The 24,647-nt window shown below is 33.0% G+C and overlaps 4 protein-coding genes and 1 long non-coding RNA gene across 12 annotated transcripts; all 5 read left to right on the top strand.

Moving 5' to 3' along the window:
• The first annotated feature begins 6,322 nt into the window (after positions 1–6,322).
• On the top strand, positions 6,323–7,811 carry LOC125599340 (nuclear localization sequence-binding protein-like). The gene is made up of 9 exons (XM_048772715.1): positions 6,323–6,498; positions 6,575–6,645; positions 6,722–6,745; positions 6,823–6,877; positions 6,993–7,042; positions 7,131–7,335; positions 7,426–7,449; positions 7,523–7,622; positions 7,759–7,811. The coding sequence occupies exons 1-6, from the start codon at positions 6,457–6,459 to the stop codon at positions 7,267–7,269; spliced, it is 381 nt and encodes a 126-aa protein (XP_048628672.1). The 5' UTR covers positions 6,323–6,456; the 3' UTR covers positions 7,270–7,335; positions 7,426–7,449; positions 7,523–7,622; positions 7,759–7,811.
• On the top strand, positions 7,286–9,170 carry LOC125599339. Its single transcript, XM_048772714.1, has 10 exons — positions 7,286–7,338; positions 7,426–7,449; positions 7,523–7,622; positions 7,759–7,826; positions 7,909–8,025; positions 8,267–8,290; positions 8,387–8,473; positions 8,606–8,809; positions 8,898–8,921; positions 9,033–9,170. Exons 1-10 carry the CDS (start codon positions 7,286–7,288, stop codon positions 9,130–9,132), a joined length of 801 nt encoding a protein of 266 aa, XP_048628671.1. The 3' UTR covers positions 9,133–9,170.
• Positions 9,171–11,699: 2,529 nt separating this feature from the next.
• On the top strand, positions 11,700–13,225 carry LOC125599342. 8 transcript variants are annotated; one of them, XR_007333139.1, is made up of 7 exons: positions 11,700–11,995; positions 12,104–12,177; positions 12,264–12,360; positions 12,447–12,560; positions 12,634–12,703; positions 12,846–13,084; positions 13,162–13,225. XR_007333139.1 is itself a non-coding variant. In XM_048772719.1 (5 exons), the coding sequence occupies exons 1-4, from the start codon at positions 11,911–11,913 to the stop codon at positions 12,534–12,536; spliced, it is 327 nt and encodes a 108-aa protein (XP_048628676.1). In that variant the 5' UTR covers positions 11,700–11,910; the 3' UTR covers positions 12,537–12,560; positions 12,634–12,767. The 8 variants fall into 8 exon arrangements, 2 of the variants coding, with proteins under 2 accessions (XP_048628676.1, XP_048628675.1); XR_007333136.1 differs by lacking the exon at positions 12,634–12,703 and having other exon boundaries at positions 12,283–12,360; XR_007333135.1 differs by having other exon boundaries at positions 12,283–12,360; positions 12,447–12,703; positions 12,906–13,084.
• LOC125599343 lies at positions 13,225–13,557 on the top strand. The gene is made up of 2 exons (XR_007333140.1): positions 13,225–13,279; positions 13,485–13,557. It is a non-coding gene; the product is annotated as an uncharacterized LOC125599343 (long non-coding RNA).
• A 7,994-nt stretch (positions 13,558–21,551) lies between these two features.
• LOC125599341 lies at positions 21,552–24,423 on the top strand. The gene is made up of 11 exons (XM_048772717.1): positions 21,552–22,353; positions 22,429–22,549; positions 22,624–22,736; positions 22,812–22,895; positions 22,978–23,095; positions 23,171–23,277; positions 23,353–23,430; positions 23,502–23,619; positions 23,694–23,979; positions 24,065–24,301; positions 24,393–24,423. The coding sequence occupies exons 1-9, from the start codon at positions 21,674–21,676 to the stop codon at positions 23,916–23,918; spliced, it is 1,644 nt and encodes a 547-aa protein (XP_048628674.1). The 5' UTR covers positions 21,552–21,673; the 3' UTR covers positions 23,919–23,979; positions 24,065–24,301; positions 24,393–24,423.
• The last annotated feature ends 224 nt before the right edge of the window (positions 24,424–24,647 follow it).

Here is a 24,647-nt window from a genome sequence, read left to right as displayed (position 1 = left end):
ACAAAGTACCTTGCAAGTAAAAAGTGTCACTATAGCAATAAAAACTCAAAATGTGTCTCAAATGAATCAATTCAATTAATAATGTAATACAAAGTACAAAGTGAAACACAAATAAAATCAACAAATTTTTTCCGCATCCGCCTCTCTCCAATCCTCTCCGATCAATCTCTCATTCTCTCTCTCCTCTCACGGCGATTCCGACCATTTTCGAGCTCCCATCACCGGCGAATCCTTTCTCAACCTCATATCTCTTCCCCAAACCCCAAATCATGTAAGAATCACCCAACCTTGTTTTATCTCAATTTTTTAGGGTTTGGAAGTTAGATCTCGGATGTTAGGTTGTTTGATTGAAAATTTTAGGATTGAATGGATAGTTTAGGATATAGAAGTTAGGATTGTTGTTTTAGTTTTTTTTTTGGACTTATTTTGTGTTTTTTTAAAATTCAAAACGTTTTACTATTTTTAAAACGTTTTTTTTTTTTATTTTTTTAAAAACGTTTTTCAAGTTTCCAGTAATAAATTATGTATAAATAAAACGTTTTTTAAAAATTTTGAAAATATTTAACAACATTTTTCTATATTTATAAAAATTTATAATTTTGTATACAATATATATATATATAATATATATATATATATATCATGTATAAAAAAAATTTAAACTTTTTAGAATTTTTATAAGTTTCCAGTAATAAACTATGTATAATAAAAGGTTTAATAGTTTTTCTAAAACGTTTATAAAACCTTTGTAAATATATAAATGAAACATTAAAATAGAAATGATTTGAAAAGATTTTTGATGTATTAACTTTTTTTTTAGGTCCGAGGATGTACCCCGCCCGCAAGCCCGTCTTCGACGTAATTCGGTGAGAGTTTCCGTGCATCGGGATTGTCTCACGAACAAAACTCGGTTCCCGGTTCACGCATATTCCCATCCAGCTCCCGCTGCCCCTCCCGCTGCTGCTCAAAGGATCCGGGGTCATGCCAGTTGATCTATTGGTTCAAAACCAGGTCGAGAGCATCTCCCGGTTCTCCATCCCAACCCACGACGAGGACATAGCACTTGGTTAGTATTTTTTTTTATTTGTAGCATTATGTTTTTTCCATTAAATAACTTGCTAACTTGTATTTTTTTTAAAGCTTCACAAGTCGAGAAATGGCATTAGCAGGAGCATCAAACCAGATGATGTACTCCATGCTTCGTTTTGGATATTCAAAGTGGAGTGTGATCCCTTCTGAAGAACGAGAGTGTGGTTTCGTCCGTCAGTTTGCGGTAGTAAGTCTTCCTTTTTTAAAGTATTTACATTTTTTTAAATATATTTATTATTAAATTATGTTTGTTTTGTAGCAAGAGTTCAACTGACATTCCGATCTCACGGAAACAGTCCGTAAGAAATTCAACGAAAAAGCCATGGACTCTTATACGAAGCAGATAAACGCGTGGAAGACAGTTTGGCAGAAGAAACAAGAGGCCACGATTCATCAACGGGACGGTGTGGGAGCAGTTGATAGTTCATTGGGAGAAGGAAAAAACTGCAGAGACGTCTTCTAGGACTCCAAGAACCGGAAGAGTGATCGTGGCGGGAAATGTATGTATGTGCACAACCTCGGCGCTTGCTCTATGTCTACTAAGGAGGATGAACTTGTAAGTTTTTTTATTATTTATCTTTATATTTTTTAAAAAATATTTTATATATTCCTTGGCTAATAATGGCGGTTTTTAGATCGAAGAAAATGACGATAATCCCGTTGATCGTCTCCAACTCATTAAGGTGGCTCACACAACAGAAGACGGGTCAAATTCAGGACCTCGTGATCAAAGGTGTCGTTGATTTGGTGGAAGCTGAAATAGCATCTCAATCTCAGCCTCTCTCTGATGACGGTGATTCTACGGAGCTTCAACCAACTTGTCCCTATAGCAAATAAATGAGATGTTTGAAAAGGTAATTTTTTTATTAATATATTTTTCTTATAATGTCGATTACTAACTTGTCCCTATTTACTAACTTTAAATATTTTTTGTAGGCGGTTCCTAAAAGGAAAGGAGGCTGTTTAGTTGGGTTGGCCCGCCGTCTTTCTCGTATCCGGCATCTTCTTCGCAAGCTCCGTATGCCGATCCCATGATTCTCGAGGAGCTACATGACAAAGATGAACGGATTGGGGCATTGGAGGAGCAGAACACCACTATCCTTTCTGAGAAGGCCACTATCGTTCAGAGAATGCCACTATCCTTGCTGAGCTGGCATCCCAGAAGAAGTTCACCGCCGAGATAATGCAGAGCTAGATCGTTTGATGTCTTCGAGTTCTTAGTTTTTTTCTGCTTTTTAAAACTTTCTGAATGTTTTTTTTTCTATTTCGTTTGCATGAATTTAAACTTTCTGAATGTTTTTTTTTTCTATTTCGGTTTGTATGAATTTAAATTCTATAATATTATTAGTTTTAAATTTCAGATTTTATTTATTTATTAATTAATTTTAATATAAAAAAATATGAAAATGCAAAATTAATTTGTATTTAAAATTGATATATTCCGACGAATTGAGGGCGTCGGACTATACGGACGAACGATGTCCTCGGAAAATACCAACGGACAATGGTTAGTCGGCATTTTCCGAGGAACCTTTGTCCGTCGGTATTTTCCGACGAACCGTTTGTCCGTCGGTATTTTCCGAGGACATCGTTCGTCGGTATAGTCTGACGAACCGTAGTCCATCGGTATATATTGTTTCCGATGAACTCTGGTCTCGTGTGTCCGCATCTAAATATCGTCGGAAGTTTGTCAGAATGACGTTGCTCGGTATTCGTCAGAAAGTCGTCGAAGGTCTGACAAAATCCGACGAATCATTTTTTTCCGACGAAATGATACCGACGAACTGGTTCGTCAGAAATTCATCAGAATCGGTCTATTCCGACGAATTTCTGACGATTTCGGCCATCAGAATCCCCCTGTTTTCTTGTAGTGAATTTTCAGGCAACTAACAGTCTAGTTCAGGTTACTCTTTTGCTTTTATGTAAAGTAACAATAATGTTGGTTCTTTCTCTTAAGATAGATTCAAACTGTTGGGGTTGTAACATTGCCTTGGCTAATGAGACTTAATAGAAGCTGTAAATCCATCAAGAGAAGCCATAAGTTACCAAGAGCGCATCATAAATAATCGTTGGACATGTTTGAAGTTAAGCTTTGTTTTTCTCGTTGACATGTTTGAAGTTAGGCTTTTTTTTCTCGTTGAAAATGTTTGAAATTACTAACTTTGGTCTGTGGTTAGTTTTGTTTTTTCACACCCGACTTTTGTTTTTTTCCAGTGGACATGTACGTGGTTGTTTTTCGTTTGAATTTATTAACTTGTTCATCTTTGAGATTGTGGATACATTAGCATTAATATCCATAGTCTTTTCATGTCATTGTTTTTTTTTTTATCTATGTTGGTTAGTGTTTGAGTGACTGTCCACCACATCAAGCTTTGATTTCCTATCCATAATTTTAAGAGATCTATTCTTTTTATCTATGGTCACATTATTTTTATCTATGGTCATGGCGTCCACATCCACAACATAACCAAGATGTTGATCATAAAATAAAATAATAATTCAAACTATTTTGAGTGTTAAAAAGGAATTATTTCGAAAAAAAAAATAAAAAGTTCACGTGCTATTGGAACTGTGAGCCAATTTCTCTTCATCTTAATAAGGCATAACCATCCACATTATTTGGACCCACCACAAAGTGCCTGCAAGTAAAAAGTGTCACTATATGCAATAGAAACTCAAAATGTGTCTCAAATGATAATCAACTCAATTAATAATGTAACTAGATTTTGACCCGCGCTTCGAAAGCGCCGGTTTTTTACCGTTATAAAAATGTGATATGAATTAGTGTTTGATTATAATATACATTATTTAGTTATAAATTCATATGATATAGATGATTTTTTTTTAAAACTATATAATTTTATCATTTTTTCTATTTGATTTTGTATGTAAACTCTTATGTTACAACACCATCTTTTAATATTTGTAAGTATTTTGTAAGAGTTACATTGGTTGAGTTAATGAGATATAAGATTTACTTGGCATATTTTGGACTAATTAATAGTATTTCAAGGGTTTTAATAACTTTTACCAATATTTTCATATTCGACCCCAAACCCGCGGACGAACTTGCAAATCTGGTGATTCATATATATAATTTAGTTCAGATTTAGTTTAAACCCGATATTTAAAAAACTGTAACCCGTTAAACTCCTAAATTCTTCATTATTGGTTTATCCGATAAAAACTCATATAAAATTGATGATATTTGTTTTTAAAATGATTCACCTTTTATATATTTTTAATAGTACATACATTGGAATAAACTGTATGATTTGTTTTCTTTATAATTTTGATAATACCGTACTATATCATTTAAATTTAATGAAGAAAATGGTGATAGAAAACTAAAAATTTATTGTTAAAAATATCTTTTAGATATCTTTTTCTGAAATATTAAATAATGTGTTAGGTTATGGCATATATTTGTGGTTGTTATCCTGAAAATTTTCTTTTATTTTAAGATTTGTTGTTCGCTAATATTTTGGTTGTTACCATTTGGAAGGGCTAAAATATTAACCTAATATGTAAAGGATTCCAAAATTCTGGTATAAATGTACCCGTGATATTTTTTTTTTATATATTCATTTTACTATGATTGGTTTATAATTAAGAAAATATTTAGTAAATAAATACTGAGAAATAGAAAAGTATATTCTCAAATGTGCAGTTGATGATTTTGAACTTTAATATATCAATTTAATTTCTGCTACAATTATATTTTTAATTGTATAGATCATTCTCTCATATGTGGAAGACATGAAGTACCTCAGAGAACTTGTTTCAAGGTTTTATCATGTCCACTTGAATAGTTGTGCTTCACCAAAATCCTTTTCTAATGTAGTATGTTTGTCAATTGTCATCTACATTAGAGCTCTAATATAAGAAAAAAAAAATATGCCATGTAAGCAAATAGTGCATGAGAATGATGTAATTCAAACGATAACTATGAATCAATCTAATCCTGTTGCAGAAATTCTAAAAGAATGTAGTTGCAAGTCTGAAATCATCGAACATAAATACATTAATAAAGAAAATTGGTGATATCACTTTACGAATTATCATTGTGTTTCCCTCAACATGTGTAACTGAATAATTCATTTGTAGAGGTTTGTACTTTATATTAGGTGAATTTTGATATTTGACTATGATATTATTTCGGTTTCATGTATCATATTAGTCTTCTGATGTTATTAGAACAGAGACAAATTAAAAACATTATTGGAATACGTATGTATTACGGGGACAATATTATGTGTACCAATAACTGTTGAGCGAAAATATGGGTAACAATAGCATATTACATATAATGTATAAAGTATTATGAATAATACTATTATAGAACTTGATTGTTTATAATAAGGTTAAGTTAAAAATGAAAAGTCCAACAACCTTATATAAGTAGATTTTTTAAGACTCCTTCTCTTTTAATAGTATAGATATAAAGTAAAACACAAATAAAATCAACAAAATTTTGTTTTTGTTTTAATAAGATAGATGCATCAAAATAGTAATTTACAAACAATATTTTATAAAAATAATTTTTAACAAAGAATTAATTATGAAACCGTGTTACACATACAATATTTAAGCAATAATCGTCTTGTAAACTCTAAAGAGAAATTCTTTTTAAGTTAAAAGTGATGGTGGACATATAAAACCCAAAAGCAATGAAAGCCCAGCCCATACAAAATGACTATTTCTATTAAAAAGAAAAAAGAAAGAAGCTCGTGCGTCTTGTTTTCTAGCTCGAAGTCGAAGAAGATCACTAGGGTTGGTTCCTTTTCTTCGCTGCTCTCCATGGCTAGTTCTTCGAAGAAATCGCCGCAGAAGCTAAATCATCGGGTAACACTCTCTTACGATTTTTCATATAACCTAATTTAACAAATCTAGTCTCTTACTCGTATGAAGAGGTTTTTGATTTTACAGGCAAGCGAAAAAATCGGAAGATGATTTGGAGCAAGCTATTTATTGGGTAACACTCTCTTAGGATTTTTCCTCTCCTCTTTTTTTTTGTTTTTCTACCAATAACAAATCCAACTCTGAAGAGGACTTGGTTTTTTTTTTTTTTTCTTAAATAGTGAAGCGCAAGCTAAAGATAATTTGGAGACCAAACATATGATTCTGAAGAAACATAAGGTAACCTAAGATGCGTATGAATATTTGATTTTTTTTTGGTTCTGCTTGAGTCGCAGCTAATTACACACTTGAATTCGAATTCAGGTTGCTGTAAAAAGAAAACGATCTTGGTTGGGGCGAGTCCCTACCCATGCTGGTAAAGCAGATATCATTGATTTCTTCAAAGATGTTGGCCAAGTTGTTCGCGTTCAACGTATTGTGAAACCCTGGCTGAAGGCGAATACTAGAATGGCCTTTGTTAAGTTTGCTTCTTCTAACGAAGCAGAGAAGGTGAGAGAAGAGAGTAGACCAGTGTATGAAACAATCATTTAACGAAGGTTGCTGATTAATCTTGTTAATATTGTAGGCTGCCCAAAAGCTTGAAAATTTGCAGATTTTTGGTCAGATTATTGCATCTTACCGTCCTTCACGACTCAAGTAAATTCAATTTACTTAATTATATTTTACCTGATTGTATTACACACGACTTAACTCTACGATTGTGTCTTTTTAGGTATTGCAAAGATCACATAGTCTGGTAAGAACTTTGATTATTTAGCCTTTTAGTGTTACACATGCAGAAATTACAGGTTTTTTTTTTTGTTGATATTATAGGAACAAAGATTACCTTCTAGGAAAAGAAGATGAGACACCTTCCAATTTTGTTGAGGTACCTCTTCCTGTTATCTTCATGATATGGCCACAAATCTTCTGACGAGACTGCTACGTTTTGTTAAGTCAAAGTTTTCTACTTAAGAGTCGGCCCTCTTTCCTGTTAATTGCAGAGTGTTCTCTTTGTTTCCAATCTCTCTCCTCAGACTAAAAAATTTCATATGTAAGATTACCACCTTTAATTCTCCGCTTCCATTGCCTGATAATTTGGATTACTTGAGCCTTAACTCTCCTCTCCGCTTTTTTTACAGCATCGATTACTTCAGTTATGTTGGAGAAGTGGTTACTGTTCGACTTATTGTAAATCCCGAGGGTAGGCATGTGGGCTATGGCTTTGTTGAGTTTGATTCTGCGATGCAGCACATAATCGCTCGAACTTATGAATGGTGAATACTTGCTCGATCACATGGTTTTTCTTGATGTGGCTAAGCTACCTCCGTACCGTCTTCTACACCAGAAGTTTACTTTCCGTTTTATGGAAATTGTTTCTCTAATTTATATTTTGCTAGAGTTTTAACATCATTATATATTTTTTTTGTTAATTAGGTACAACCTTGCAGAGAAGCTCTGGTAAGGGATTTAATGGTGAAGTTTTTTTCTTTTGTAAACATGGATACATCACTTTGTTCTCTCGAAATTTCAGTTACGAAGACTATCTTCGACGAGCGACACAAAAAGGAAGACTTGATGAAACTTCCTATGAAGAAGAAGAAGGCCTTGATGGAACTCCAAGTTTTGTTGAGGTACTTAAAAGAAACATTTAGCGTTTATTAACATATCTTTCGCTAATAAGTCTAAAGAGATGAAGCTTTAGATTGGCTACTTTTTGTGTGTGTATTCTCCTTAGAATCGTGGTAACACACTTGGCTTTTAATTCAGGCAGCTGCTGTAAGACGTAAGACTATATCTGTCGGCAATCTCCCTTGCCCAACTGTAATACGAGATATGTAAGTAGCATCTTTAAATTTCCTCTTCCGTTCTTGGAGCAAGTTTTTTTTCATGACTAATATTTTATCTCCTTTTTGACAGCATCGATTTATACAAAATGTTGGACAAGTTGTTCATGTTCGACTTGTTACAGACTGCGAGGGCAACCAAAATGGCATGGGCTATATTGAGTTTGCTTCTGCTAAAGAAGCAGAGAAGGTGAGCCGTAGTGACTTAATTTTTTTTTTTAAAGTGTACTTTGAAAGTACCACCATTGCTGATTATGTCTTTTATATTGTAGGCGATGAAAGAAAGTATTTGCATGGTCAAAAATTATGTATCCTTATCCGGCTGAGGAATTTCCAAACCTTCCGCGTCCCAAGTAAATCAACATGTAACTCATTGATAAAAATATTTTACGTCACTGCAGAGACTAACTTTTTTTTGGTTTTTTAATTAGGTATTGCATCGATCACAATGTTTGGTAAGAGATTTAACTATTTGTAATTTAAACTGAAAGTTCTAGGTACATATTTGAGCACATTGTTTTTTTTTTTTTTTTTTTTTTTTTTTTTTCCAGGTACGAAGATCAACTTGGACGAGAAAACCGTTTGATCGATGAGGAATTGGAGGAAGGATTTGGGAAACTCATGATTTTGCCGAGGAAGTAGCATTAAGAAAAAAGACACTCTTTGTTTACAATCTCTCTCCCAACGTAAACAACATGTCAGATGTAAGTAGCAGCACTTTGAATTTCTCTCTGGAGTTAGCTTTTTCTGACTGATATTTTGCCTTGCAGCTCTGCTTACTACAAAAATGTTGGAGAAGTTTGCCGCCGTGTTCGACTTGTTGTAAACCGCGAGGGTGAGCATGTGGGCTGTGGCTTTGTTGAGTTTGCTTCTGCTGTCGAAGCAAAGAAGGCGCTGCTGTACGAGAGTAGAGCTCTGAATATTCATATCATTTCTGACGTGGTTGAGATGTCTCCATACCCTATCCGACCCAAGTAAATTGATTTATTTTTTTCTCTCCAGTTTGTTTGCTAAATAATGTCGTTACATAAAAGACTGATGCTAATAGTCTTTGTTGATTAGGTACAACCTTGCAGAGAAGCTCTGGTAAGGGATTTGATCATTTACTATTTGCCTTTTGAGTTTCTTTATCCACAGCCACTGGTTCCGTTGGTATACATGGAGAGATAACGAGACTTGCTTTTTCAAATATTCCAGGAGGAACGAAGAATACCTTCTACCAGTAAGCCTTCCGATAGAAGGAGATTATTTGGAGAAACCGGAGGTGACTAATTATTCTTCTGCGGTAAGAGGATAAACCTTCTCTGACGATGACTGATGGAAGAAGATGAAGAAGCTCTGGTGTTTTTTAACTTTGATACATTTCAACTTGATGTTCTAGTTTAGTTATTGTGTTGAGTCTATGTTAAAATATGCTTTAACCTGTGATGTTTTGTTAGATTCAATCTTTCGCATCTTTCACCCAAAGTGAAAAAGACCAGTGGTAGAATCATTTATATTAGTTTAATGGCTTAGTCTTATATTTTATGAGCACATTTGCTATACAAAATAAAATATATATTTTTACGAACTATAGTACAAACATGTAGGAAATAATTATGTGAAGATTAGATTATGAGATCACAAATCAAATTATACACGCAAGTTAACACATTCATTCTAAGTCTAAACATAACTAACTAGTGGTGTGCCTGCGAAATTTGGTGGTTATTTATGTTGACGTGTGTGTGTGTTTTTTTTTTTTTTTGCTTAAGATGGTGTGTGTGTATGTTAGTAAACGTGTATATATATGTCAAAGACCCCAATATCTACGTAGTGTTTATAATCTTATGAGGACTTTAATATGCTTACGTAATCGTTTATCTTACTGGATATACAAATTGTGGTTTAGTAATAAAATCGATAAAAAAAAAAAGCACTCAAAACGTTTTTGATAGGTCCTTGATAGGTCCTTACCCGTTTTTGACTTTTGTAGAATATCCTATTAACCAGCGGTTCTTACCGGTTATGGATTAGATCTACTGTCAAAGGTCTGCTATTTTTTAAAAATATTCCCCTTCTGTGTCTTACTCACCAGGTCTTAGAACGTCGTGTAATATTACCCTTCGAGTTCTTCCCCCGACTCGGGTCAGAGGGACCGCCGCCGCTTCTTCCTTCCCCCGCGGAAACCTTTATGACAACAATACGACAACCTTACCAACCTACTGGCAGACAACCAGACCTTGGATGACTCCTTCACAGTTTGGACCGTTGGACTACTAAGCCTCCTCCCTTCCAACAGACTGCTGTCCTGAAGCTTCCGGTGTCTACTCTCTCATATAACCTTTTTAGTATAGATAGATTAAAATCAATTAAACCCAATTGTATAGTTTTTACCATATTAATTTTTACTTTGGATATTTGGCATGGATTAACATAAACATGGTGATGTTATTGATATATTCTCGTACATTGCATGTTTTCCACTATATTATATGATGGTTATTGTAACTGACAAACTTTTTTCACTTACCAAATAAAATTGTATACTAGTTCATCACTTTGTAAAGTTTGGTTCTGAAAAGGTTGGTAATTACATAATTTTTGTATCAATTAAAAAAACTAAAAGAGATCTACTTCGGATTCTTTTAAAAAATATTATATTTTACAAATCTCTTTTTTATTCTATAAAAACTTTAAAAACATTCTATTAATGATACATGTCACATTTCAAATGTCACAATATCTTTCTTTTCTTTTTTTTTTTGCTAAAAATGTTAATATCATGATGATGTTCAGATTTTACAATAAGTACAATCTAGATAATACTCTTTCTCAAATGTTACAACATTTTCAAATAATATAAGAAGGATTTTTTATAAAAAAATCAATCTATATACACATATTTATTAGTTTAAAGAAATAGATAATCTTGTATATTTGGAGATTATACATGTGCTATGGACTTTATACACATTACATGTAATATTTGGAATGGTTCGGTTCAATATTCTAAAATACTTTTGTTTTCTAAAATATTAACTAAATCCTGAAAAACGTATGTTTCTATTATTACATATCATAAAAAGAGTCATCCGGCAGAAATCGTTATAGATATTGTTGGCATATTATCTAATCTATTAATTTAGAATCCTATTTGAAATTAGTGTGACATTTTAAATTTGGACCTATAAAATATGTCTTACATACAATTTTATATGATAACCAGTATACTTAAATTAAACCAATCTATCTTATTAAAATAAAAGTATTTTAACTTTTTGTTTGGCAACACAGATAGCAGTTAAAAAATATATAGTGTTGTTTGGAAACATGGATAGCAGCAAATTAGAAAAAAAATTAATGGACTTATGCTATTAAAAAAATTGGAAGTCCATTACATTATATTAAAAAGTATAGACTTATGTTAATTTATACACATTCAAATCAAAATAATAATTTAAAATTGATTTATATCAAAAATTCATTAAAATATACATATATTCAAAAATTGATTTTTACTAACATATTTTCTAATACCATTATAAAAATGTTTTCAATATATATAAGAAAAATACAATACAAAGCTCAATTTCAAAACACCAGCTAAATTATGGTTTTTATATTTCACACTGAAATTTAAAAATATATGTGATTATTTATATGATTGTACGTATAAAATATTATTAATTATAAGATTACTTATTGATGGTACGTATAAAATACGATTATTATATGATAACACATTTTTATAACCTATGATGACACATATCTTTTATATAAAGTAAGCTTTGGATCCCTCCTAGGCCATCCACATAGGCGGACACGTCATCAATTAGAAAATATTGAGGGCGACACATGTCCTTTTTAATGAAACGCATCGTTTCTTCTTTTCTCTATCATCCCGAACATTTTTGTTCTGCGTTTCTCATCGATAGCGATGACGTTCCAGTTCCGTAATGGGGCGTTGTGATTTCTACGCCTTAAATCTTATTGTCTTTAATCTCATTAAACTAGACGCCCGCTATGATAGCTTCAGTTGCGTTGTTCAGTCGACGATTTCGTGTATAAATAGGTTCGTATCTCACTTCTTCGAATGGTGGTGAAGATTCCGCCGGCAGTCGAAAGCTCCTGGAAAGATGTCTCCGGCGGAGGCTGCGGTTTCGCAATGGCTACCTCAGGTTCGTCCAAACTCTTATCTAGGTTTCATAGAACGATTCATCAGTTTACAATTGATAGTTCAATCGGAATGAGATGGTTTTGTATTTGATTACTCGAGTGTTAATCAGAATCCGGGAAGCTGATCACATGCGGCTCGACGGATGATCTAGGTCAAATCTATGTCACATCAGGAAAGCACTGTGTAAGCTTTTCACTAACCTTTCTTCGTTGATTGTGTTCAGAACACAGTGTTCTAATTTGATATTGTTCTATGATTATGAGTTTTAGTCGAGTTACTCTTTCATAGGAGACTCCCGAGCCGTTTCCTCTGCCTCCGGAGGTTTGTGTACAGAAAGCTGAAGCTGGATGGGATCATTGTGTGGCGGTAAAGGTGACTTTCTTGATGTTTAGTTAGCTTTGACCACATTTGCGTAAAAGTTTGTTAATTTGATTTGTTTGGTTTGCATATAGAGAGCCATGAAGTTTATACATGGGGATGGAAGGAATGTATACCAACTGGAAGAGTGTTTGGACAAGTGGAAGGAGATTCGTGTGAAATGAACACCTCATTCTCTGCAGAGCAAGGTTAATCTCTTTTGCATGTTAAAATATCTCATGTAATGACTGGTCTTATATCTCATGTTCCAAGTGCTTCCAGAAGTTTCAACGCAGGTTCTCATCTTCCACCAGTGCATCATGTAATGATGTAACACTGTTGGGATTGTAAGGTAGTCCATGTTGAACACATTTCCATTCACTCTCTCTAAGTAATTTAAACCAATCTCATTCCCATACGTTATAACAAGTTATTGGGTGTGTGGGTATTAATGGTGAGATGAACAAACTGACAAAGCCTTTCTACTGCTGCAGTTTCTCAAGCGATGGTTGCAGATACTAATTCCCTTTCTTCTCTCTTTGTTGCTTTATTAGAGACCTTAGTCCATGTACTTAAACCTATTTGACATATAAGACGCATGGCTGGCAAACCAAAAACCTTAACCTTTCATGCCAAGCTCTCTAAGTTCAGACTTTTCATCAAACCATAAATCATTCACCCTAGCTCTGATATTAGATTAGAACCAACGCCAATTCCTACTTTTGATGGACAGGTAAGCGTACTCACTTACAACTGACGTGCTCTTCCTCTTAACATGTCAAACTGATCTTCACACAAACTCATTCGCAGGTAGGTAATGACAACTCGGGCAATGATATGCCAGGTTCTGGAGCTGTTAAAAAACTTACACCACCACTGATGGTGTAAAGTGTGAACAGTTGTGTCGCTCTGAACATCGTTGGCATCGGTACTATTGCTATTATTACATAGTATAAGTTAGTGAAAACCATGTAAATCTTCAAGAGTATAGGAGTTTTAAACACTGTTGTGGACTTTAGCTGATGCTCTACTACCACTTTTTAAAAGAATCCTCTAGACAAAAGTATTCTACCTCTTTCGGTCATGCTAATTATTGCATCTGATTCTTTTCCTTCTCGATTTTTTGTACACAGCAAGGCAACTGCGTTTGTACGGCAACTACGTTTGCTCTTTTTTAGAAATGTCCATGGGATCTCTGATTTTCTACACATATATATCTGATACTTCAGTGCTTTTATTTAAAAAAAAAACTTTTGTACGTTGCCAGGCAAACTACGTACTTTTCTTAAAAGTGTCAATGTGATTTCAGATTTTCTACTCTCTTATATATATATAGGATCCTATAAGTGCTACTGGATATTTTAATAATTTTCGTACACTGCAAGGCAACTACATTTGCTCTTATAAGTGCAAATTAAACTTCATCAGAAATACCATTAGTCATTGAGTGGTTACGTAAGAATAGACCCAAGCTTCATAACCCTGTCAAAATTTCGTAACAATTAAATTAAAACATTTTCCTGGATCAAGACCCATCCATCTCTTTCTCTAGCTATGGTGAAAAAAACCTTGCTGAAATAGGTGAATATGTAAGTGATCAATCAAAAAAGATTTACTGTTGGCTGAGGAAGAAGTTCTTTGCGTAACAACAAATCTTTGATACAAAACATAGAAGAAACACATCAAAATAGAAACAAATGTATTTTTTTTTGAAAAAACTATAGAAATAGAAGCAGTTGTTAAACATTAAATTTACCAAGATAAAATTTCCTTGCGCAGGCCAACCCCTAGGATAAACAAAAAAAATTGTGAAATATGACAACAACAATAATAGTAGAAATCAAACTAAATACTCAAAAAAACATATCAAAATATTTACAGCTACAAAATAAAAACAGCCCATTAAATTTTAACATTATATTATGAAATTTAATTAACCGTAACGAAAAATCAAATATCAAACAATTTTAACCATAAAAGTCGATAAACATAATAAGAAAAATCAAAGAAACAACATTCAAAATGATATATAGTAAAAAAATTAATAATAAACATAAATTTTAAAAAATATTTAATGTTTCATAGTGTTTAGTAATTTAAAAATCTATGTGTCTTATTGATATCATTAAACTAAAATAAAAATTAAGAGAAATTAAATAATTCTGTTTTTAATAAATATTATAATTAGACAAGCTTATAATTGCCAATATGGATTTTGAAATACATAGATAAGTTTTTTCAAAAATAGATTATGAGTCCTATTGGGATTTTTGGTTAAAAGTAATATATATTACTATTTTATTATTCGTCCGCCCGTAGACGGGTTTACCCTAGTAGGATATATAATAGTGATTAGGGGTGGACGTTCGTTTTCGTTTTCGGGTCTGTTTGGGATTTTGTTCGGTTCAGATCTTTGAGGATTCGGTTCGGATTTGGATAACCAATTTAAATAATTTTTAAAAAGTTAAATATTATATTCTTTAATTTTTAAAAAATTATAAACAATAGAATATATTACATATAAATTTGAATAACATATGTCATAGTACCTAACTTAACATATAAATTGGTTTGGTTTAAATATTTGTATAGAGAATTAATAATTATTTAAGTATTTTTGGATTTTTGAGATACTTTAACTATTTTATATATTTACGTTTGATTATTTGTATATATTTTCAAATAATTAAACGAACTTAAAAGTATCATATATATATTCTGGATGTTTTTATATATATATATTAACTCTAAAAATAAATAATATATATAAATATATAAATCTGTTTTGGATATCCAAAATACTTCGGTTCGGATTGGATTAGGTTTCAGTTATTCAAATACCAAAATTTGAATAATTCGGATATTTAATCAATTTTGGTTTGCATTTGATAATACTTATTCGGATTGGGATCGGTTCGGTTATTCGAATTCGAGTTTTTTTGTCCAGCCCTAAATAATGACATAAAAAATAAATAGCATCATGTTTTTTAAAAAATACACCCGCGCGTCCGCACGGGTTAAAATCTAGTATGCAATTATACCATCATTTATAACTTCATTTAATCAAAATCTAAACCGACTTGAACTGATTATAGTTATTTAATAGAATATAATATTACAAACCTATGTTAATATTCTATACCTGACTTTTAAACATACGTCTACTTTATAATATAAACATGTTTCATTTGTTAGGAAATGTAAATTACGTAAATTAAACTGTATGCCGCTTTAGATATAGTCATACGTACATCCATTTGTTCAAAACGGATTAAGAACAAACTTGTACATTTTTTAGAGTTTTTTTAATGGTACCTAAGGTAACAGTGTTTGGAAATAGTTTTTCTAATGTTGTCGAACATCAATAGTAATTGGTTAGAACAAAAGTGTGTTCTTCATTGTGTTTATATCTAAGATTTGTCTGGAAAATAATAACACAATTCTATATGCATATCAAATGATTCAAATCCCTATTTGTTCAATGTATTTGATGTTTTCTGTGTTTAATATACTCTAGCTCGGGATATTTTGATATTTGAGGATTTCAGTGTTCAATGAGTGTTTTTTCATTGTGAGATCATATTTTCCTAATGATGTCGACGTGCCTTAGCTTGGGTTGTATGAAAGTATGAAACCATGTTTGAACACAGTTCTATAACTTGCCAGTTCATGATTAAACCATTTTTACTATTTAACTAACCAAGTTAATTACATAGTTTAAACACATTTTACAAATTCCGAACTGACAATATTATGTAGTTCCACAAAATATTTGAGAGGAGCGAGACCCCGAGTCGTCCGGTTCGGTGTCCGGATCAGGTCCTAAGTCGACAATCTGAGGACCTAAGTGCAAACTAACGATAGCGAAGCGTCAATGCCCAAGGAATGGAATGAGAGGAGCGAGACCTCAGTTGCCGCAAACTCCAAGAAAGAAAGGTGGCTCAAACCTTGTAACATAAATTCTAATAAATATATAAATAAATACTTTAAATATATATAAAAAAAATGAAATAGTTTTAAACCTAATTTTTGATTTTCAAAATAAATATTTGAAAAAAATTAAAAAAATTATCGAAAAATTCAAAATTTTGTTTTTTTATAAAAAGTTCGAATTTGAAAAAGTATAATTCGAAAATTATTTTTTTATTTATTTATTTAAATAATGATTTATTATATATATATATAGAGAACAATGGTATAAGAGCATTTTGCCACTTACTGAAAGAAGATATTTTCGAAAATGTCCCTTTGATGGTGGTAAAGATGAAAAGTGATACCATGAAAGTGGTAAACATAAAATTTCCCATTGAATATACATTTAAATACATATGATACTACAGAAACAATTATAAAAACGGTTTTATATATATTTATATTAGTAGTGAATACAATAAATCATAGATTCTAGAAAACTAATTAATGTAAACCTAATAATATTAATTAAGTTCACTCATTCACTCTATATATATATATATATATATATATTCTAAAATGTTTCAAATGAATGCAAAACAGTCAAATATATAATTTTAAAAAATTCATCATTTTCCAATGACAATGTGATGTCACAGCCCCCAAAATCTCAGGACCGGCCCTGTAGATAAGTTTCACTTTTAGAAATGATTAAAATATTTTTATATTTTAAAACATCCACTATATATTAATTGAGAAGTCACTTAAGTGATTTCTACAACGTGTCGTTCATATGAGAGCTTTCCAATTAATTGTTATAATTTGATTGGTTGATGGTTTTTATTTATTTATTTATCTAATTAAAGTTTTTAAAAGTAAACTAAGCCTAGAATTACCTAATCTAATATATGTTTCCAAACATACAATTAAACATCTTAGATATAGATGAATTAATATAATTTATTTATATAAAAAATTAAATATCATAGATTACATTATATAAATTGATAATATACATTTAAATACATATGATACTACATAAACAATTATAAAAACGGTTTTTAAATATATTATATTAGTAGTGAATATAATAAGTCATAGATTCCAGAAAACAATTAATGTAAACCTAATAATATTAATTAAACTCACTCATTCACTCTCTCCCTCTATATATATATATCTCTCTCTATATATATATACATATATTATAAAATGTTTCAAATGAATGAAAAATAGTCAAATATATAATTAAAAAATTCTCATCATTTTCCAATGACAATGTGATGTCATGGATAAGTTTTCACTTTTAGAAATGATTAAAATATTTTTATATTTTAAAACATAAAAATTATATGGTAAGTCATTTAAAATTATATTAATCAAAAATATTATTTAATTCATCTATTGATATAAACAGATGAATTAAAATTAGTATACGGTAAGTCGCTTAAAATTATTAGATAGTACGTCGTTAAAATTAAATTAATCAAAGTATTTTTCACATGTTTTTCGTAGAGTTAATACTCTATTAAAATAATTCATTTAGCTTTGATTATAATAAATTAGCATGGTTGTTTTGAATAGTAAAAATGTAAAGGAGACATAAATAAAAACAGGAGGGAAGAATAATAAAATATGTTTGTTGTTCGGTTCTTGGTTTTTTATATTCTTATGTATTTAATTTTATTTGTCTGTCGCATGTATTTTTTGTGTTACTATAAATGTGAACTAATTAGTTTTATGTGTTTTAAAAACATTGTGATAAATTGAGTAAGAAATATCAATAAAAATGACATATTTTACAATTGTTAAAGTCAAAGATAGAAAATATAATGTAAATTGCAAGTAGGATAAAATTATTTAAAAATAATGAGATGTATGTTTTCGGTATAATAAACTTTTAAAATGTACAATATTGGATCTCACATTAATATTAAGTATATATGCCTAAAATAATAACATTTTGTTATTTAAAAATTTGAAAAATTTTTTTTATTAATTAATCAGATTTATTTAAAATGGGTATGTCTTAAAGGAAGAAATGGTTTGCTTAACCCATTTAAGTTTAATGTTAAACACTAAATAAAAAATGAGTGAGAAAGTGTGATTTGTGATTTGACAAAATTATGAGAGAAATTACTTAGACTACCATTTTCCTAATACATGTTTTCATGTGTACACTAACCAAATTTATCCTTGGTTTTAAAGAGATAAATCATACTATATATTAAATGAGAATATGTTAAGTTTTTTTAAGAAATAGTTATAATTTGATTGGTTGTTGACGTTTATTAATTATTTATTTTAATCTGATCTAAAAATAAAAGGTAACTATATAACTAATAATATAAATTACGAAATGACACATGTAATATTACAAATAATAATTTATGGTAACTAATTGGAGAAATAATATATATGTTTTATCAACTATTTATATATAATTAAATAAAATACTTTTAACTTTTGTATTGAAATATATTATTATATAAAAGAATTAGATTTGTAGGTAAAACAGTATTAGAACTTTTTATGTTTTCTAAAGTCCACACAAAAACATTTACAAAATATCTTCATGAGAAAAGCGTCCGATCATTGTATTGGTTATACACAAAAAACTCTCTTTTTTATTTCTTGAAAGCTAGAGTATTTCTGATTTTTTCACGTGTTAAAATAATGTAATTTACGATATATAAAGCTAGAGCACTCCTTATATTATTATTCAAATATTATAACATTGTAAAATAGTATATATATTTTTATATAATATAATTACTCGTAAATTACGGGCAAACACCTAGTTATGATTTAAATTCCTTAATTTTAATTAGTTTTAAAAATAGAGTCAAATATGAAAATGAACCGAACAAAACTGCTTTTATGTAAGCTTTTTTTCAAAAAAAAAAAAAAACTGTTTTTATGTTAAAAATCCTGGAACATTCTAGAAAACCTCCGAAAAGGTGGATGCGCTACAAACTTACACGTACCCAATGAAAAGAAATTTAAATTTTGAAAATTAATAATTAATCTTTAACGAAGAATAATAAATGTGTAGTTTCATTAATGTTTTCGTGTAAAAAAACAAAAAAAAAAAAGATTACGAAAGGAGCATCGTCCTCTCTCAGTGGTCACTCGCTGCCTTTGATGGTCTACTTATAAACCCTACCTTTTTATAAACCCTAGCTTGCCTTCGCGTTTAGTATACTGTGCTCACGAACGGTTCGTTCTCTCGCGTCGCCAGAGATGGCAGCTGACTCGGCGAATCGTTGCCGCCGATTTCCCTCCGACGAGACCGGCCTTATTTCGTTCTCGTCTTCAGATCTCTTCTCTCAACGCGGCGTACGCTCCGACCGTGGTCTCCGTCACTTTTATCTACTCCTTGGCTCGGGAATCGCTCCGATTGGCAGATATGATGGCTCCTCCGGAAAGCTAGGGTTTGAGGCCTGGTCCGATTCGCAGCTTCAGGCTATCCTTCTACTCTCTCACAATATCTATTAGGTACTGAATAGCTCTAAATCGAGGTTTAGGTCGGTATTAGTTGATTTTACCTGCCGATTGATTGATTGTACTCTTATCTCCCACTCGCTGAGCTTTGGTATATGATTATTTTGTCAAAAATTCGTTGAAATGTTTGAAGTAAACAATGATGGCCTCGAATAATGTTCCCTTACTGTTTTTTTTTCAGCGGACCAAGTCGAACCTATAGCTCTGGGTGTTATCCAGGAGGTGATGGAGTTCTCTCCCAGCTTCTTGGAGAAGTCGAACTTTACACAAAATGATCCGAACATGGAGGTTTGTTTGTTTATTCTATTTATATTTCCCGCATTATCCTACTTTATAACTCGGGATTGATATAGCCCAATCCTGTTAACGGCCCCACTCAAATTGAAAATTTTCCTATTGTTTTTTATCTATGTATAATTCAAACTAAGCTAAAATACCCCCACCACAAATATTTGGGCCCTAAGCTGTTGCTTACTTGACCTATATGCTATGGGCCGGGTTATCATCGTTGAAGCTTGATGTCAGTTTCCCTTTGTGCAATTAAGTCACACAAACTCACCAGCATGGCTTCTGTTTAACCTTTCCATGACGGGTATAGACGTAGAATGCGTTAAGTAACCTCTCCAAATGCTTGTTTTGATTCAGATTAACATGGAAATGCTTTTGGAGATTGCTTCGTTTGATGGAAGTGATATATTGCCACCTGTCTCTCCTGCTGAAGCTTCAGAACTGTGGTCAACATTTGTGACTTTCCAAGGTAATGATTGTTGCTACCAATCCACTCAGCAGTATCTTGTTATCTTACTTCAGATTTATTTATCTGCTGATATTAATACCTTTTGACCGTATCAAGCAGTGGGCAGGTTCTCAAATGAAGAGAAGCCAGTTGACCGGCTTCTTATTTTCCTGATGTCTGAATGCATTGAATCTGTTACCCAGACTCATTCAGTAGGCAAGCCCTCTTTCCACGTGAATCCCCTGTCTCGCCACCTGGCAGTTGCTCACATTGGCTTTGTTTGTTGTCTGATTATGGTCTGCAAAGAGCTTTTTCAACTACCAAGTGTGTTAGATGAGAAGACCATCGATCATACTTTCCTTGATAATTGTCATTTTGCTTAAGAATTCTGAAGCTGCTGGGAAGACTTTCCAAAGATGTTCAATGTATCGAAAACGACAGGACATTGTTACAAGCGGTAGCTACGTTCACAGATGCTTTTCCTAAGCTGTTCAGGGTTTTCTCCGACTACCCTGACCACACTTCTACAGAGGGTGATATTGATAGTCTTTCTCTAGGGCTGGTGGATGGATTTCTTAATCTTGTCCAGATTTCTCATGACGAGGAACCCCTGTTTGGAAACTTGTTCTCTGAGGGTAGCCGTTCTCTGTGTTCCATAGAACCAAACGATCAACCACCCGTTGCTGTCAGCAGCAGTTTACCACTGCAAGCTGCAAAGGAACTGTTGAACTTCCTTAGAGTGTGCATTTTCGGTAAGCAATGGGTTCATAGGATGTACGAAGGTGGATGCAAAAAGCTTGACATTGGTCACATGGATATCCTGCTCAATATAGTAGGCTGCAGTACTGAAGACAAGGCCTCTGATGGTGGTTGCATGCTCCAAGATGAAGGGAAACCTGGACGTGTTACCTTGGAGCTGTTACTTAATCTCTTAAGTGGTCGTGCTCTGTCTGATTCTCGTGAGTCCTACCTTTTTCAGAAAATTCTTGCTGTTGAAAATGGTGAGTTCGAGTATGGAGTTGGTAAGAATATGGAGTTTAGAGACATTCTGGTTGGTGTTTTAAATCATCTCCAAGCTGCACCTGAGAAGGCGGTCGAGGATTTGGGTTGGGATTTTATCCGTGAAGGATCGTGGCTCTCTCTTCTGTTGTATTTCATCAATGGTGGCTTATGGGGTTATTGCAAGAAAAAGGAGTGCACATCTGTCAATGCCAAGTATATTGCTACCGCCGATGGCATTCGCTCCTACTTGATGGAAATTTATGCCCTCGTAGAGTTGCTGAGAGTGCTTTCATCGCTGTTAGCAAGTATTTACAAGTGCATAGGAAAGCTTTCCTTGCAACTTTCAGTACTTTGAATCACCATGGCCACAGTTCGCCATCTCTACTACTTCTCAAGCATACTCTATTTGGTAAAAGTCTTCAAGCTGATGAATATGTGAAGATTGGTGACAATTCCCTTCATCTTCAATGCATGTTTTATCCATCGAAACTGGATGCTCTGGGTGATGATGGAAGAGGTCCGGTTGTTTTATGCGGATTTATGGTAAATGGGTTGCAGATCTTTGTGAAAACTCTAACGGGTAAGACGATAACCCTAGAGGTCGAATTGTCCGACACGATCGACAATGTCAAGGCCAAAATTCAGGACAAGGAAGGGAGCCCACCGGACCAGCAGCGTCTGATCTTTGCCGGGAAGCAGTTGGAAGACGGGAGGACACTCGCAGACTACAACATCCAGAAGGAGTCGACACTTCACTTGGTTCTGCGTCTGAGAGGAGGAGGAAAGATTAAGAGGAAGAAGACACTCTTCATTACCGGTCTCAATGCCAAAACTGGACCAAGAGCTATGTAATGATCATCTTTATTTTCCTATTGAGCAAGTTTTTTCATAACCTGCTGATATGTTATCCTCCACTTTTACAGCCTCAAGTTCTTCGAGGATGCTGGAGAAGAAGTTGTTCGTGTTCAATTTTTAATAGACCACAGGCAGAGAAGGCGCGGATGCGCTTTTGTGTTTTTTGCTTCGGCTAAGGAAGCAAAGAATGTGAGAGCTCTTTATTTTAATAATAAAAAGTTTATTAAACTAATTGCTGACAAAATCTTTTGTTATTATTGTAGGCGCGGGAATTGATGAAGAATGGCGTAGAATTGGACGGGAACATGATATATATTGCCGCCCGAGCTACTCTCCCTGAAGGCGCTGGAAAGTATTGGTTAGATTACACGGTTTGGTAAGGAATTTAATTATTTGCCCCCTTTTGAGTGTTACAACTATATTTACATGGACTGATAACAGGTTTTTACAGTTACGGTACTGTGGCTGAATCGACACAGAATGAGAATATACTCATTGTTTCCAATCTCTCTCCCCAGACTAAAGTGTCTCATATGTAAGTGCCACTTTTAAATTTTCACTCGTGTTTTTGTAACAAAATTTTTTCATACCTGATATTCTATCTTCCACTTTTACAGTATCGATTTCTTCGGAAGTGTGGGATATGTTGTTACTGCTCAAATAATTGTAAACTCCAAGGGTAAGCGTGTGGGCTACGCCTTTGTTGAGTTCGCGGATCCTTGTACAGCAAACATGGTAAGAGTTTTTTGGAAAGTAATGATTAGATCTTTAATAATTTGGAAACTAATGACTTTATATTTTATATTGTAGGCGTTGAAAACGAAACATTGTCTATATTTGCTTGATCATAAGGTTTTCCTAGCTACAACGTCGTCACTTACAGGCCGTCCCCAACCTTTCCTTGTAGACAAACTCTGGTAAGAGATTTAACTATCAAGAGCACTTTGGGTGAGGTGAATTTTAATATTTGATTACTTTTTCAATATTGCAGGGAACGACTACTTTCTGACAAAGGATGAAAACACGCTCTCTGTCACCAACCTCTCTTGCGATACTGAAATAGAAGATATGTAAGTATTTCCTCTTCCTTTCTTGGAACAAAGTTTTTCATGACTAATACTTGTATCCTACATTTTAACAGCATCGATTTCTTCAATGATGATGCACGAGTTGTTCAAGTTCAATTTTGTATGGATTCCAGTGACAAGCGAATGGGCCAGTGTTTTGTTGAGTTTGCTTCCGCTGAAGAGGCAAATCTGGTGAGAGCATTAATGAAAATTATTCAAGTAGCAAATTTGAAAGTATCATTGCTGATTGTCTTTTTATACTGTAGGTGTTGTACACGAAGCTTACTAAAACGTTGAACCATCAGAAAATTTCGCTTGCTTGGGCCGCTGATGTTCCACGCATTACGCCATATTGCCTCGTTCACAAGGTAAAGTACGAAGAAGAAGAAGAAGAAGAAGAAGAAGAAGAAGAAGAAAAGAAGAAGAAGAAGAAGAAGAAGAAGAAGAAGAAGAAGGGTTTAATGAAACTTACACTGTTTATGATGAAGTAGACCAAAGAAGAAGGAGTATCTTCTTCTCCAATTTCCTTAGATCACAGCGACTATCTCATATGTGAGTCGGCAATTTTCTTCAGTTTTATTCTATAGACCTTGGAGAAAGTTTCTCATGACTGGTATCTTGTTGTTCACTTTTACAGCACCAACTTCTTCAAAGTTAGAAAGGATTCTGGAAAAAAAGGTACTGAAGATTTTAGAAAAGGTGAAGATTTTAGGGTTCGACTTGCTATAAACCTGAACGAACGGAATAGTCTCGGCTGTGGCATTATTGAGTTTGAGACTGCTGACAGAGCAAAGAAGGCGCTGCTGTACGAGAGTAGTCGTCTGAATATAATTTCTGACGTGGTTGAGATGTCTCCATACCCTATCCGACCCAAGTAAATTGATTTATTGTTTCTCCTGTTTGTTTGCTATATAGCTTTAATGGCGTTACATAAAAGACTGATGCTAATAGTCTTTGTTGATTAGGTACAAGTACAACCGTGCAGAGAAGCTCTGGTAAGGGATTTGATCATTTTATTATTTGCCTTTTGAGTTTCTTTATCCACAGCACATTGGTTTAGAGCGTTTTTCTTTACATGGAGAGATAACAAACAAAGGGGTTTTCAATTTTGCAGGAACAAATTTAACCTTCCACCAGAAATCCCTCCGGTCGTTAAACGGAAATATTCTCAGTTATCAGAGAGAAGGTCAGAGAAGAAAACCTTCTCTGATGATGACTGA

This window comes from Brassica napus, unplaced genomic scaffold (assembly GCF_020379485.1).
Source record: "Brassica napus cultivar Da-Ae unplaced genomic scaffold, Da-Ae ScsIHWf_1841;HRSCAF=2477, whole genome shotgun sequence".
Classification (NCBI taxonomy): Eukaryota; Viridiplantae; Streptophyta; class Magnoliopsida; order Brassicales; family Brassicaceae; genus Brassica; species Brassica napus.
The sequence above is the reverse complement of the archived record's forward strand: the minus strand, read 5'-3'. Positions and strand labels throughout refer to the sequence as shown.